The sequence below is a fragment of the Trichoplusia ni genome, chromosome 4 (assembly GCF_003590095.1).
Source record: "Trichoplusia ni isolate ovarian cell line Hi5 chromosome 4, tn1, whole genome shotgun sequence".
Classification (NCBI taxonomy): Eukaryota; Metazoa; Arthropoda; class Insecta; order Lepidoptera; family Noctuidae; genus Trichoplusia; species Trichoplusia ni.
Window position 1 is genome coordinate 2889852 of NC_039481.1, and position 16120 is coordinate 2905971.

A 16120-nucleotide genomic window follows, 5' to 3' on the forward strand; every position below is an offset into this window, starting at 1 on the left:
TTCTTCAATCTGTGCGTGCATAAGCTGAATAGCATTCCAGTCAACCATATGGTTGACTGGGATATTCATCCCGCCATTTTCGCAATAAAAATTTATGGATTATAGAAAAAGCGATACATTATGAAGTACAAATAAAAATACGATTCTAGACAAAAATTTTACTATATAATTCATAATTAAAAATCCAGGTTTAACTTACAAAACATCACTGTGATGCCGTTGTTTCTGGATGAGTTGCACTTACTACAATATCATTAAATGATAAATTAATGTCTAAATAAAATATTAAGTTATTGTATAATAATTATACTGGATTGTATTACAGTTCAGTTACCTACAACAAAGAAAAAGTATTGCTTCTAATATTGGTAAGTTCATCCCATCCACTACCTATTTATAACAATATTGTATTGACGTATCATTGGATATGCTAAAATACTAAATCACATTGGCTTCGTGATGCACCTGATTTTGATTTATTTACAAATTTGACAAACTAACATATTCCTTTCATAAATACAGAGGATGAATCGCATATTACACAGCCAATATTTTGAGAACCAAATTAAGATTAGTCAGGAAAGTTTACTAACACTGCAAGTAGTAAATACCCCTTCTCCCATATTTTTTTTTATAACACCGAGTTCTACATTTAATCATCTATATGTAAGTAACAAATACCGCATTGCTATTTTATGGTATGTAATTAAGAAGCAGTACGCCGAAACTAGTACTTCCCCTACTCCCGAAATAGTTTTTCCTAGCAATTTTTATTGTACTTATGTATTGTAAAATCTGTACTTTGGCGATTACATACCAAACACTTTTTTTTATAGAACGTTTGAGACTTGAATTGTTAGTTATGAAGCATCCGTGGTCATTTCGCAAATACGAAGTGTGTAATAAAGTACTTAAACTAACGTAGCATTTTCTTAACTTTTCGTAAAAATTGTAGAGAAATGTCGGCTAATACAAAATGGGGGTATTTTTTTATCACAATATTATGTATCTCGTCAGAAAATATCCCTTGAGCTTGACACGCCTTTTCACCTAGATTAATAGTTTCTGGTGGGGTTATAAGATACGTAGAGTCCTTTAGGCTCAGAGTGATTGTTCATTATGGTGTTCCACGTCAGCAGCAGGTTGAGAGTTTTGCTGATCATTATTCTGTTGAGATTGTTGTTGCTCTTGTTGATTTTGCTGTATTCTTGACGGTAATGGTGCCGTTTGCCCTGAAAAATGATAATACCAGTAAATAAACAATTTCAATGGGTAATTTTTCGCAAGTTTCTGAGATAGCTAAGTATATGCACCATATTTGTCGTGAATCCCTCGGTGTCGCTTAAGGGCGAACCTGTCTGCAAATGCGGCCGTACAAATGTCGCATTTGAAGGGTTTCTCTCCGGAATGCACTTTAGCGTGGTTCTTGAGATGGGCGGCTTGGCTAAACGCTGACCCACATGTTTCACATCTGTATAATAAATAAATTATTTGATCTTTATTTGTGAAAATAAAACCAGATACATTATTATTTTCACATATATTTCGTAACCGTGCATACTTTTTGTTGTATTTATACTTCTTAAACATGAACAATGTGTAAAGAGCGGTCTTAATCCAAAGTCGAACAAAAGGTGCGGTATGGACGTGACGTCGTCTATGATCTGTTGATACCCCTTGTAATAAACCATGGACGAGGACGTCTTTTCTTTTTTTTCGCGTGGCCCAAGTGTAAAAGATGAAAGAGTCGAAGCTTTATGCGTGACGGAACCAGGTTGAAAGACACGGTAACAATTGAGTCGAGTCGAAGCGAGAAAATAGGGACGAGCTACGTACGGTGGCCTTAAGAGACTGGTTGTATAACCTAAAGTCACGCGGCTGCTTCGATAAGTATCAGATCTGGATTTTCTAACTTTTCTTTCATATGCTAGAACGTTACTCCCAAAAATCAGGATATCCACTAACGTTTGTGGATCCAACTTAAAGGTTCTTAATCTGTTACAAGAGACACAAACAGCATTGTCGCAACAAAATGCTTTCCTCTAATTGTGATATAAAGTATGAACGTTATTAAACAGGTATATTACAACAAGAAGTAACACCTCCTTCCATTCATCACTTTATGGTTACAGGTATGGTGACAGGTGGAGAAATCCTGAAGTATTAAGTCTGCCATTGTATTTTCATGAAGAGATTAAATCAGTATTTCGCGGTCCATGGTCAACAGGCCTCCTGCATTTATCCTCAGATATTAAATTATAGTGCATATTGGAAAAATCTGCTATTCTGATTAAGTTTTCTTAAAACAAACGTACAAACTAGTAAAAAAGATATGATATAACAAGATTTTTTACAAACTACAGTGTAGCTCCGCACTTAATCGCTTTTATATGCTATAAATAAATAGACATATGCTTACTTGTATGGTTTCTCGCCAGTGTGAATACGCCGATGATTCCATAAAGTGGCGTGCCTTGCAAATCCCTTGTCGCAGACCTGAATAACATTAAGTTTGTAGTTTTCATTGAATATAAAAGTCTTGGTAAGAGGATTAAAAGTTTCAGCATAGCAAAAACGAATATTTGAGATTGTTTGGGTGTAGAAACAAAACTTTTATTTTCACGAGTATAATACTGCATATAAATTTGTTCTCAGTCGTTACTTACTTCACACACATAAGGTTTCTCCCCTGAATGTGTTCTTTCATGGTTTTTCAAATGTGGCGATTGTGAAAATTGCATTCCACATGTGTTACATCTGAAACAATGTTGCAAATAAAGAATGAATTTTAGTAAATCCCAAGAACAATTTAATAAATTTCCACAGCATCAGTTTAAGTTTAAGTAAATAAGACTAACTATGGCCACATTTGACTGGACTGTTAGTCTAGTGGTTAGTGGCCCTGATTTCTATACTAGAGGTTGTGGGTTTGATTCCCATTCAGGATATATATTTTTATGATGAGCACAATTTTTTTTCTGTGTGTGTAATTGATCTATATTCTGTATGTATTTAGGAAAAATATATGTAAGTATATTTATTAGTTGTCTACTACTCATAATACAAGCTTTACTAGTTTGACACTAGATGGTTTTGTGTGATAGTTGTTTTTCAGTGACCATTTAAGAGACACAGATACAACAAGCAAAGAATTTTAATCTGAAATTTGATTGTGTCTCACCAGGGATTGTTCCTCCCCTCTGTAAGGGATCAGATATAAAAAAATAAAGTAAGAACTGTTGCTACTATTATTAACATAGTTTTCGAAAGCGCACTTTTATTTCTATTTTTACTTTTAACTAATATATGGCCTAGCCTGGAATGGATTGTCTGGCTAGCTTAATTGTTACTTATACACCACTTACATTTCAATAAAATCTAAATAAAATATGTCTAGTAATTATAGAGATTTGCGGGCAAAATGGTTAAAATTCGTTTTCTGGGTTATGGCGTAACATCAATACACATCAATTTAGCTTGTTTTAATTTATTATTTATTCAACTTACCTATATGGTTTTTCTCCAGTGTGTATTCTTGAATGATTCTTAAGATAAACAGCCTTAGCAAATGCAATACCGCAAATACCACATTTGAAGTTTTTCTCTCCTGAATGCAATTTTTTATGCGACCATAACGAGGAGTATCTCGCGAATGATCCCCCACAGATATTACAATGGAATGGTTTGTCCGAATTTGATTGATTTAACTTATTCTTATTCCCTCCTACAAATATTATGCCTGAACCATTACAATTCTGGCATTTAGTGACAGATGCTAAGTTTCTCCTCTTCACAGGATGGTGGCCAGGTACTGAAACAAAAACAAAACAGCATTAGAAAAATTCAACATGTCTTGTCATCTATTAGCATAAATAAGTGTTCATATTAAACAGCTTTACAAAATTAAAAACAAAATTATCAACATTATTTCATTACATCAGTATCAATTTCAAGATGAATCTAGCTAAAGCTAGCTACTTTTAAAAATATGATACCTGTAGGGTGCAGCAAGAACCTAATGACATCAAATTCTTGAACAAGAACAAAATTATATCAAACTAGCTGTTCTCCGCGGTTTCTCTCGCGTAGTACCCGATCTCGTGGTAGTTTTATTTTTTTTATCTTTCTTTCACCGTTTAAACTTTCTGTGGGACTGCTACGAATATTTCAACACTAAAATGAGCCAAATCGGTTCTACCGTTCTCGAGTTTTAGCGAGACAAACGAACAGCAATTCATTTTTATTGTATCTTATACCTAAAGTTACAAAGATATTTTTCAAACATGTTTATATACTTACAAGGTTTCTGCTGCTGCTGCTGTGTCTGCTGGGTTGGCTGTGTCGTCGACAGTGGATCTGATGCAGCTTGCACAGCATTGACAGCACTTACTTCAAACTTAACATTTTCCTCAGCAGCCACAAAGATTTGTGTTGCGTTTACTGGTAACAATTAATACAATCAGTGAAAGACAGGAGCAAATATAAATTGACTACATTTGAGATTACTTGGTTTTGAAATTACAAATTTAAGTTAATCTTATTCAACTAAAAAGGTCATCAAAAGATTTAACTTATAAATTTAGTTTTATTAGCTATAATTTATTAATGCAATGACTGGGAATATAATTTTCAGATTTTCTTTTTCCATAGCAGCAACTGTTTAAAGGTTGTATTCTCATCAAATAAGTTGAAATGTAGATTATCATTGAGTTAATGATTACTTACTATCCGATGCAATGTAATATTACATGCATACTTTACAAATACTAAGATAAAAATTAACTTACTCTGATTATTTCTCTGTTGGTCAACAGAATCTTGTGCGATACAATTTTCACATCTTATCAGTTTAGGACCCTTTCGTTTAGGATTGTTAGCAATGGGTCCACCACATGTAATACATTTCTGGATTTTGTCTATTATTACAGGCTTTGCTGGAAATAAAAATAAAGTTTGATTATCCACTGGAAACCCATACAAAATATTTCCATACTATAATTAAGATTACACATAGCTAACGTCGATAAGTTTTAGTGAAATAAAAATATGTTCTTCGACAGTATAAATAAGAACTTCTTTTTATAAGATCCTTTTTATACACATACTGTGTAGGCTACTTGGATATGACGACCTCCGTGGTCGAGTGGCGTACGCACCGGTTTCAAGGTGTCGCTAGCTCAGAGGTGCCGGTTTCGATCCCCGGTTGGGTCAAAGTAAAAATTCACATTTCTACATTGTCTCAGGTCTGGGTGTTTGTGGTACCTTCGTTGTATCTGAATTCCATAACGCAAGTGCTTTAGCAACTTACTTTGGGTTCAGAACAATGTATGTGATGTTGTCCGCATTTATTATTTATTTATTATGTCCGTATGGATTGAGGAGCCACTTTCGATTTAAAAAGGAAGCTCGCCCCCTTATTTAGTAGGAAAGTAAATAATTTTGTAGACCGAATTCTGAAATTTGTAGTATAATATGTCTAAAGTTATGTAACTGTGAATGTGGCTCCTCAATCCAAACATCTGAATTGAGGAGCCACCTGAAACACGGAAAGTATTCCATGTATATTTTTGAAAATTTTGTATCATTTAGTAGCAATTGTGTATAGTGTCTACTAAAAATTTGAGCCCAGTACTGTTTATATTCAAGAATATACAATACTTTTAATGTGGCTCCTCGATCTATACACAAGAGCATGAATTGCCATGAAAGTTATTGGTCAATTTATATTCCACTCTAAAGACATTTAGTAGTAAGTGTGTTCGAATTTGTAGTATATGGACAAAGTAGTAGACTGAGCGAATTTAATAAATAAATGCATTTCATTTGGCTCCTCAATCGTGACGTCTGCATAATAAATAATTGACTGTACCTACCTGAGATCAAAACGGAATAAAATACCAGAGACACTAACATTTAGTATAAACGGTCTACTAAATACATATGCACAGATCAACATTGTATATGTTCGGTATCTGAAAAACAAATCACTTCTAAATATTCCTTACGAATTCGCTATTTAGGGTGACCATGTTATATGAATTAAACTAGGATGATTCATTTTTGAAATTTAATTTTTCGACAATATTCGGTATGTTTTTGGAATCCAAAGTTTAGAAGATGCAATTTGTATTGTAGAAGAAAATAACGTTTGCACATCTTGTAACCACCAAACAGTGTGTAAATATACTGTATCAAAAACAGTGTCATTTGAACTAAATGTTTCTACGAGGTTTAGAGTAAACGAGGTACCAGAAACTATAATGATTTCAAGTAGCTTATATACTTTAATAGGCGTTATAGAATTTATCCCTGCGATTAGCGAAGCTGGAACGGGTCACTATAAATGTCACTACCCAGCGAATGATGAGATGTTTTGTTATGATGACTATGATTCTCACTGTAAAATTCATAAAAGCACCGACCAACCAATATTAATTCATTCTTTAACTTATGTCGAAATTGACTAGATACTAAATATCCTAAACCTATGAAGAATCTTTGTACCGAATATTGTCGAAAAATTAAATTTCAAAAATGAATCATCCTACTTTAATTCATATAACATGGTCACCCTAAATAGCGAATTCGTAAGGAATATTTAGAAGTGATTTGTTTTTCAGATACCGAACATATACAATGTTGATCTGTGCATATGTATTTAGTAGACCGTTTATACTAAATGTTAGTGTCTCTGGTATTTTATTCCGTTTTGATCTCAGGTAGGTACAGTCAATTATTTATTATGCAGACGTCACGATTGAGGAGCCAAATGAAATGCATTTATTTATTAAATTCGCTCAGTCTACTACTTTGTCCATATACTACAAATTCGAACACACTTACTACTAAATGTCTTTAGAGTGGAATATAAATTGACCAATAACTTTCATGGCAATTCATGCTCTTGTGTATAGATCGAGGAGCCACATTAAAAGTATTGTATATTCTTGAATATAAACAGTACTGGGCTCAAATTTTTAGTAGACACTATACACAATTGCTACTAAATGATACAAAATTTTCAAAAATATACATGGAATACTTTCCGTGTTTCAGGTGGCTCCTCAATTCAGATGTTTGGATTGAGGAGCCACATTCACAGTTACATAACTTTAGACATATTATACTACAAATTTCAGAATTCGGTCTACAAAATTATTTACTTTCCTACTAAATAAGGGGGCGAGCTTCCTTTTTAAATCGAAAGTGGCTCCTCAATCCATACGGACATTATTTATTTATATGCACTTGTTCAGCAAGGAACTTTAGTCAAAAATATAATTTTAATAAAAACAATTTTGATAAATAATAATGGATACATATTTTTCCTTTAAGCCCCCAGATTGATCATAAGCTTCTGATAGTTCAGAAAAAGGTATAAAATACATGACATATATTTATTTTATTATCCATGTCATGGATTAAACATTACTTTAATTTTTATGACAAGTTTTATACATATCACCTCTATTGAATAATATCTGTACCCAGCAATAGGAAATTCAAGTGTAAAATAATAATACTTGCTTGTTTATGGCAACTTAAGGCAGAAGAAATAGTAAGATTACAAAGTGTGTGTATACTAACTGTCTTGAATTTGTACATGGTGTTGCTGCTGTTCATTGGTTTCCGAGGACAGGATCTGAATGTGTGGAGGCATGGCCACATCATTGCCAGTGCTTACACCAGTAGCTACCACTGTTATATTGTTATCTGTAATAAATTTAACAACCCATTGAAATATAGACATTAAAGTTATAAACAAAATTAGATTTGAATGAATTGAATATTTTATCAATGGTGACATTGATGCAGAAATTTAAAAGAATATCACGAATATACTACACCGATGAGTGAGATGGTTCAATAAAGAGCAAAAAAGATGAATGGAATAAGAATGAAATCATCCTCCTTTGTGTAAAATTAAATCATGAAATTTTATATTTGAAATTAATATTCACCTGTGTCTTGTGCATGTATCCTTTTATGAGCATTAAGTAGAGTGAGATGTCCGAACATCAAACCACAGACATCGCATTTAAAACTTATATTAGATATTGTGTTCTGAATGCCATTTGGAGCAATTTGCATTTGATTTACCAATGCATAATTGTAAGAGAATGGCTGTGCTATGTAGCATGTTTTATCATCACTTGTAGTTAGTTGTGTTATATTGACACCTCCAGTAACATTCCCAGCCCCACTTGTGGCCCCTGTGCCAAGTTTACCAATCATATTCACGTTGGTAGTGTAACAAAATGTAGGGAATTCCTGCGAACAAGTTGGTATTACTTTAATTTGCGGCAGAATAAATATAAATACATAAAATAAATTATCGTTTTTTCATGTGTTACACACATAGGTACTACATTATGACATATTGTCACATATGAACACTTAATGGTCTCTACAGATTTATAGTGTTAAGCTTTAATTACTTGGGTATAACCTGTAAGTATCTTATTAAACTTACATAATTTAAAAATTTCTATGACATTGCAAAAAATTACTAAAATTTCTATTATAGTAAGCAAATAAACATGAAATTATTGCTTCCATTTATAAATAAGTCTATCTTTCGACAAATTAAAGAATAAGAAATAAATATATAAATTGCGGATATTGATGAACTTGTTTCAGATTGACTACACAATATTTTCAAATATATTATATTTTTTGTCAACAATACAACATTATTGTGTATAATATGTATGTATACAAACTATTACCTGTTGTTGTTGTTGGGTTTGTTGAGTCTGTTGGGCATTCTTTTGTTGAACGTTTTCTATGCTCTTGCCTTGAGACTTCTGTGTTGGATGCTCCTGATACTGCAAAGTCGGCACAGTGCCGGTTTGTACGGCGTTCGTGGTGAACATATCGGCACATCAAACTATTACTTCATCACTCAATTCAATCAGTTGCACATTTTATATATCCGCTAAAACACAATGCTCTTATTTCAGTTATGTTTGGAAACATTTTAAGCGTTCTACAAAAGCGCGGCTAATTGTACGCGAAAGAGAAACTCAAACACTCAGTGTGAAGGTAACGGGGAATATTTCTTATCAGTCTACTCTACTCGTAAAAAGATCATTCGTTAGAAAGGCAGTGTCTCCTGAATAGTCGATATATGCAAGAAAAGGATGACGGAATATCCATACGCTATACGAGTAAGCGGACGCCATTGTACTCGAACAAGAGGTGAGACGCGGTCACGATTCAAATTAAAAAAGTTCAACAGGAAACGAAATACAGTTATGTTTTTCAGCTAACCTGATATCAATATTCTGTGTAAACTTTGATGATACTTCAAGTACTATTGTAAATTTAAAATGATTCAGAATATTATTTTATTTCTGTCTCACTTTCTTGTCCAATTCTCCATCTCACGATAGAAATGAAATGGCGATACAATACAAATAAAATGGCGGCTTTCTGAAGGGCTGCTATCTATAGTGTTGGTAGTGTTAAAGTTGCCATAGCAAAAATACATGCTTACACCTACTATTTACACAGAGCAATATTACAGAAACCAGGACCATTTTTAATACGGCCTTTACGGTATTTCAAGCTACATTATCCTTCTATCTGCATCATAGTAATACACTGACACTAACATACAAGCCCGGTCTTCAACTCGCTGAAAATTTATAAAAGTTGTTTTTATTTTCAAGCAATTCCAATTTTTTGTTCTAGAACTGATTCTATCTTAGGGCTACGCCAATCGGTCTAATCTCGTCATTATTTCTTTATAGTCATAATTAGTTAGCAACAACAAGGCTTTCATAGTTGCTGAGGGTCTTGTTGGTGGTTGCGGACAAACGATAACAATTTCTTTAGTAAAATTTAAAGAACGTTCCTGTTATCCCAGTAGGATCTATAAAACCTTAAAGCAAACGAGTAAATTGTTGAATGCGTGATAGAGGTATGACATCTAATCCTTCGCTTAGGTCCAACCTAAACTTTTCGCAGAAAAGCCATAACTGCTGAAGACATCTACTGTACCTATTGTTTTTTTTTCTTCAAAGACCTCGAAACGAGAGTTCATTCAGAGATACAGGCATCGGGTCATTGTCATCTTCATACTATTTTGATTTTGATAGATAGCTAGCACCTTCTGGGGGTCCTTAAATAATTCGACTCTTGCAGTCTTCCCCTTATAGTAAACTCCGATCTTAGTAGGCACGGATGCTAATCGACTTTATGCTTTATTCAAAATCCTACGACTCTGTTTTTTAAAGTAAGAATTTCACTTTGCCAGTAACGCTTTCATGGTTAAATGGAACAATAATTTTGATTCAATTGCTTTATATGACTGTAGCTATCTGAAGTTAACTACAAACCATTCTTGACATACTTGACACTGCAGAATACGATTATGAACAACTTTCACTTAATTAGTAAATATATATATAAGTACACTTCGACTTAAATATTAGGGGCTTGGCTACAAAAATGTTTCCTAATCATATTGATTATTTTTCATTGAAATCGGTAAATCGCAGAAATATTACCCCATAGGATTGCACGAAATCTCGGCTTTTATTCGGTCACACAAAATTAAGCTAGCTTCAAGGAACAGGCAGCCTTGCAAGTCAATACACATATCACAGCCTCAATGCTAGGTCGGTCGGCAGTCTGCTTTCTTTACAAGTCTAAAACGTTGCTGCGGAAACCTGAACCGTCGGAAAACATGTATTACGAATCCGCAAGCTAGTACACGTGGCAAGCTCGTCCATTCTGCATATTAGGTATATTTCTTTTCTGGTTCCTTATGAAAAACCTAGTCAATACTAATAAAAAAAACATAGCAAGTGTTATTTATGAGATTAATTTTTGACAAAACATGATTTTGTCAAAAATTAATCGACTTTTTATTGGGAACCATAGCTTAAGGGCGAATGATAAGTCCCAAAGATAAAAAGGGGTTCCATACTTAACAACTTTAATTTATTTATAAATTATGTATAACGCAAATGCCTATGCTTAAATTAAAGACCTTATAGTTACTTAGTTTTACAGTGTTTTTAAACAATATCATCTTTAAACACTATGTGCAGTCTGTTATACTTAATGTAGTCGATAAGTAAATTAAATTTATCTAATATTATAGGTAGCTGTTCACGAGTCACTGTTTAGCGGAAATGATATTGACAAACATACTTTGGTTTTATTATTTAACCTACCAACAAATTCCGCACTGATCAAGTTTTAAAAGCCGTTTTATGAGTAAAGTATTTCAATACAATCTGCGGATTAGACAGCTTATTTCTTTCCATGTCATTTATAATATTAGAAACGCGATTACTCCAATTTCTACGAGTGTCTATTTTTATTTTTTCTAGAAGATTGTGCTCAGGACACCAAAAGTTTTTAATAGTTCCAATTTCCAAACATTCCTTTAATTTTTTTAACATGTGGAAAACTAAAAATGTTAAGGAGCTTTTTTTCCAAAATATAGCTCCCTTATCTTCAACTTCCCATAGGAACAAAGTTTTAATAAAGTAACTGGCTAGCTTATTAAAACCTTGTACATCACGAAACTGCTTCAACAATTTCAACGTACTTTTTAAATTATTTTTATCTTTTATGTAATATCGTTCCTGATAAGGAAAAGCCAGTCTCCAACTATAATCGTGAGCAGTAGGTTTTGGCACAGCGAAGTAATAAGAATAGCCAGAGTCCTGAACTTTTCCAAAGTCAATGGTTGATGAATTTGGTCGTTTTGGCAGTTGAAACATTAAAGTCGGCACCAGATCGATGTCTATAACGTTATCATGGTCTGTATGAATGGTGATAGTATTCGCGGGACCCGACACCTTGAAATTAATTTTATAATCATTGTTTCTTATTTTTAGAATTCGCTTGCCATTTTCCGACGGTAATTTATTCAGAGCTGCTTCTACAACACTTTGCATCCATTCTCGAAACTTTTTAACTGATAAGCGGAAAAGGTTATCGCACCATAATTCTGTCTTTTTAAATCCTTTCATAACCGTGTCCGGTGTCCTGGATAGTCTACGAAATTCTGCTGGCATTCTGATAGCAGTATAACCATTTTGGATTTCAGCCGCATCCAATTTGATTTTACTATAATCCATGTGTATGGTCAGGATAACGTTGATATCGTACTCAGTAGGCTGCCCTACGCGCAATCCGTCAAAGTAACTCCCCAAATATTCCAGTTTAGGGTTCAGACTATCAAATAAATTATCGCAACTTCGCATCAGCGTCAATAGTTTTTCAAGGACTTCATACAGTATACAATTATTGTTCTTTATATCTTTCTTTTTTAATCGTACACATCTCTTATTCACTTCTTGAAATACTTCTTCAATAGTTTTAACTTTCTTGGCTCTTGAATGAGGGTCCGGATTAGACATGTTCCTAAAACAATCATAACGAATTTTATTTCGGTACATTTATTTGTTACGAACATTTAGGCATTATAAATAAAATCTGTCAAAAAAACATACTATAAAATAGCCATAACACGGTCACGATATAGCAAACATTTCAATTTGTAAAAATATTGTGATTTCGTCTTCTATTCAGCACAAATCCAAATCTTGATTGATCAACTTTCCGTATTGGTCCTTAGAGCCCAATTGACAATAAAAGATAACCAGTATGGATACACACAATTATTACACTAAGTTTTCACATTTATACCTAAATTTCAAACCCTTCTTGAGCTCATGTTTACTTATTAATGTAAACTAACCTTTTTTAGTAAGTACTAAATTATTACTGCCTTCCTCAGGAGAATAAAATGGAAAGTACTTACAGTAACATTGTTAATTTTTTACTAAAACAAAATCACATGAAGGTATGTTCCTAGTGACAGCACAACTTATTATGGGAACAATACTACGTAAGACTTGTTATGGATGCTCTATATTATGTTTCTTCCAAAAGCGGGAATACCCTGCACAGTGTTGCTAGAATTTATGTTTTATTTTTATTTTGCAATATAGCAACATATCCACCAATACGAATATACCAGTTGATTAGGACATAATATTATGGACATACGACGGTTATTATACACGCTACTAACGCGCGTTAGTTTGTTTGATCTTTACGTGAAGGCGGTTTTTTTTGCTTTGGCTCACATTTAATTTGCTGTGTCCCTCTAGGCTTCAAATGCATAGTCTATGTTCCGTAGTTGTAGAATATTTGTATTTGTGAGTATAAAAACGAAATATTGTACTTATATTTACTATTTTATTTTTTTACTACAATCTGATATAAAAGCTACATAACAGTATTCTATAAAATGTAAAAGAACCAGTAATAATTGTTTATTTATTCTTGTATGCCTATGTTACAGCGATGGGAAAAGTTCGAGTCCTATTATACAAGTGTTTATAAACATAACACAGTCCATCCAAAGAGATGTTAATTTCTCTAGACTTTAATAGGAGAAAGAGAGGCCTTTCCTGACAAAAAGCCCTTAAAATAGGTTTTTTTCCACAGTCATTTATAAGCAATGTATTGTATTAGATTATACAAATTTAAAAATCACCTTTAACTCATGGAGTCAACAACTACATATCAACATCTGTGACTGACTCTGACTCGAAATGATTTTTAAATGTTTCTATTCCTTCCTGTAATGTTTTAAAATTAACCGGAGCTATATTATCCTCTAATTCTTGCTTTGTATTTTGGGGGTCATGGCCTGTAAAAGAATATAAAATTAAGCTGTAATTGCATATCCAAAATTATACTTACATTTCTAAACAAAAGTAAGAAACTGAAAATTATGTTGCAGTTCTATTCCTCAATTTTGTACTTATTATTAAGTCTGTTTCTTATTCATGAAATCTTACCTTCTTTAGGAGTAACATATGCATGTTCCATATTTAAATACTTTCTCGTTTTACAGAGATACTTCAAATTCTTTTCAGGCAATTTGTCAAATAAAGGATCCTCTGATTTAGGATTGGGATCTTCTTCAAAAAACATGTAAGTTCCTAACGCATGGTCGTATTTCCCTAAGAACAAAAATAACAAAGCTAACAATTAAAATTATTTACAAAAAATATTTATAGGATTCACATTAGTTATATTTTTAAACAGACAATTAAGGCTGAGGTATTGATAAATTAATTATAGAAAACTGTATTTATTTATTAGTTAACTAACCAGTAAAGAAGGTTTCATCCATTTGAATAATTGGATTATGTCCATCAACACCTAAAACATGGATTGCTCTATATTTTTCGATATTAATAGAATCTTCAAACTCCGCGTACACTAAATACTCCTCTTCTGACTCACTAACTTCGTCACTCATGTTCCTTTTTATCAGTGACTGTCAAGCGACAATTACTCGTTTCGTTTAAATTATTTTCATATAATACTCGGAAATCTGAACATAACAACACTACTTTGTTTTGAGACAATTTATGACAGTTTCGTTCCGAGTTACCGACATGTGCAGTGCGAGAGCAACCAATCACCAAAGGTTGGTGGTTAAGAGAACTAAAAGAGTAGAGTACATCTTTTTCTATGGCCCATACTCTATTAAATCGATGAAATGAAATCTACTAAAACCTAGTTAACTAAAACTCGACATTAAAAAAATAAAAATAAAAATAGAACACCTTCTAACACAGGTACCTACCTATTTACAGAAATGAAGCATAGGTTTTTTTAGTCCAAGTACCTAGTAGTAAAAATCTAAGTATTTCTATATAAAACGCAGCTGTCTCGAAATACTTCATACAAGTAAAAACATTTGTTTGTGATTCATTATTCCAATCACCGTTTCATAATCAATAAAAATGCCCTTTTTTTTAAGCAACAAATAATTTACGGTAGTCGATTTTGTAAAAATAGACAAGTGGACATCCTTGTCTTAACGTTGCATAGTGTGAAAATACAACACTGGTCACGGCACATACGGACATACGAAGCAAAAGCAAGCAGATAAATTTTCGTACACTTCTTCTGTTGATTATTTGTGAAACCAGTGGTATCAGCTGCTCAAAAATGTCTGACTGGGATACAGTCACGATTTTACGTAAAAAACCGCCGAAAGCGTCGGCTTTAAAGACTGAACAAGCCGTCAATGCGGCACGCCGTCAAGGTTTACCAGTTGAAACTCAACAAAAATATGGAGCTGGGACGAATAAACAACACGTTACCACTAAAAACACGGCGAAACTGGACAGGGAGACAGAAGAATTGCGTCATGATAAAATACCCCTTGACTTGGGAAAGCTTATAATGCAAGGGAGACAATCTAAAGGCATGAGTCAAAAAGATTTGGCAACTAAAATATGCGAGAAACCTCAAATTGTTAACGATTACGAGGCCGGTCGTGGTATCCCAAACAACATTGTTCTTGGTAAAATCGAAAGGGCAATTGGAATAAAACTTCGTGGAAAAGAACGAGGCCAACCGCTCCAGCCTCCTGGAGGAAAGAAATAACGGATTCCCTGGGAGGCGAAGACTTATCTCCGATTTGTTTATTGCATAATTATAATTCTATCTCATTTTTGCTGTTGAATGTGTTCTTTATTAATGTATACTTACAAAAACTAACTAAGTAAATGATGTAAGCATTTATTTTCCTCTGGAATGTTCCATCTGTGATGTGTTACCACCAAGGAAAAACGCTAAGTTCACAATATTCACGTAGGATTTGGAGATTGTGGTGGAGTGGTGATGTGATATGCAATAAAAAAATAGCTATTTATGAATACTATGTTTTATTTTATATTAGTGTGCATTGTAATTTGAATTAAATGTTGCAGTCGTTGCGATTTGATACTTTGTTTTGGTTCATTTCTTGGTTATACATTTCTAGTAGGGGTACGTAACCAGCTACGTTAAGTGCTTAAATACAATGAATGAATATAATAGAATGAAATAGCGGTTTTCAAAGCGATCATGTAGCGCATAAACATTTATCAACAAAATTTTAAAAATCGTGGCACGTCACGTGTTAAATTTATTGTGCAATAACAAGTTTAATGGTTAGTGTTATGATTGCGCCACAATAACAATTTTGTTGCTCATTGAATTTAAATCCACTTCCATAAGACCAACCAAGCGAAAAATAAATCCTTAAAAATTATAGGTTATGTTGCAAATATTTTGTTCAATA

The 16120-nt window shown here is 33.2% G+C and overlaps 3 protein-coding genes and 1 long non-coding RNA gene across 8 annotated transcripts; 2 read left to right on the top strand and 2 right to left on the bottom strand.

Annotated features, from left to right (window-relative positions):
* Positions 1–138: 138 nt before the first annotated feature.
* LOC113492537 (zinc finger protein 226-like) lies at positions 139–9643 on the bottom strand. Its single transcript, XM_026870023.1, has 11 exons — positions 9274–9643; positions 8730–8938; positions 7962–8271; positions 7588–7713; positions 4788–4934; positions 4300–4440; positions 3508–3811; positions 2667–2757; positions 2420–2496; positions 1314–1471; positions 139–1232 (listed from the first exon to the last, which is right to left on the bottom strand). The coding sequence occupies exons 2-11, from the start codon at positions 8874–8876 to the stop codon at positions 1102–1104; spliced, it is 1632 nt and encodes a 543-aa protein (XP_026725824.1). The 5' UTR covers positions 8877–8938; positions 9274–9643; the 3' UTR covers positions 139–1101.
* LOC113492546 lies at positions 602–2277 on the top strand. The gene is made up of 2 exons (XR_003400510.1): positions 602–666; positions 2133–2277. It is a non-coding gene; the product is annotated as an uncharacterized LOC113492546 (long non-coding RNA).
* Positions 9644–10815: 1172 nt separating the features above from the next.
* On the bottom strand, positions 10816–14495 carry LOC113492539 (general transcription factor 3C polypeptide 6-like). 5 transcript variants are annotated; one of them, XM_026870030.1, is made up of 4 exons: positions 14152–14494; positions 13836–14000; positions 13529–13684; positions 12300–12387 (listed from the first exon to the last, which is right to left on the bottom strand). In XM_026870030.1, the coding sequence occupies exons 1-3, from the start codon at positions 14300–14302 to the stop codon at positions 13551–13553; spliced, it is 450 nt and encodes a 149-aa protein (XP_026725831.1). In that variant the 5' UTR covers positions 14303–14494; the 3' UTR covers positions 12300–12387; positions 13529–13550. The 5 variants fall into 5 exon arrangements, with proteins under 5 accessions (XP_026725829.1, XP_026725828.1, XP_026725830.1 ...); XM_026870031.1 differs by lacking the exon at positions 12300–12387 and having other exon boundaries at positions 13208–13684; positions 14152–14495; XM_026870028.1 differs by lacking the exons at positions 13836–14000; positions 14152–14494 and having other exon boundaries at positions 10816–12387; positions 13529–13617.
* Positions 14496–14890: 395 nt separating this feature from the next.
* LOC113492545 (endothelial differentiation-related factor 1 homolog) lies at positions 14891–15783 on the top strand. Its single transcript, XM_026870037.1, has one exon. The coding sequence runs from the start codon at positions 15001–15003 to the stop codon at positions 15439–15441; it is 441 nt and encodes a 146-aa protein (XP_026725838.1). The 5' UTR covers positions 14891–15000; the 3' UTR covers positions 15442–15783.
* Positions 15784–16120: the final 337 nt, after the last annotated feature.

Bases quoted from the DNA above. Each gene is read 5' to 3' on its own strand.
- LOC113492545 (XM_026870037.1), top strand. From the start codon at position 15,001: ATGTCTGACTGGGATACAGTCACGATTTTACGTAAAAAACCGCCGAAA.
- LOC113492537 (XM_026870023.1), bottom strand. From the start codon at position 8,876: ATGTTCACCACGAACGCCGTACAAACCGGCACTGTGCCGACTTTGCAG. The intron at 7,714-7,961 runs GTGAATATTAAT...AATTTATTACAG, and splicing joins GATACATGCACAAGACACAG to ATAACAATATAACAGTGGTA. The intron at 1,472-2,419 runs GTAAGCATATGT...TTTATTATACAG, and splicing joins ACTGGCGAGAAACCATACAA to ATGTGAAACATGTGGGTCAG.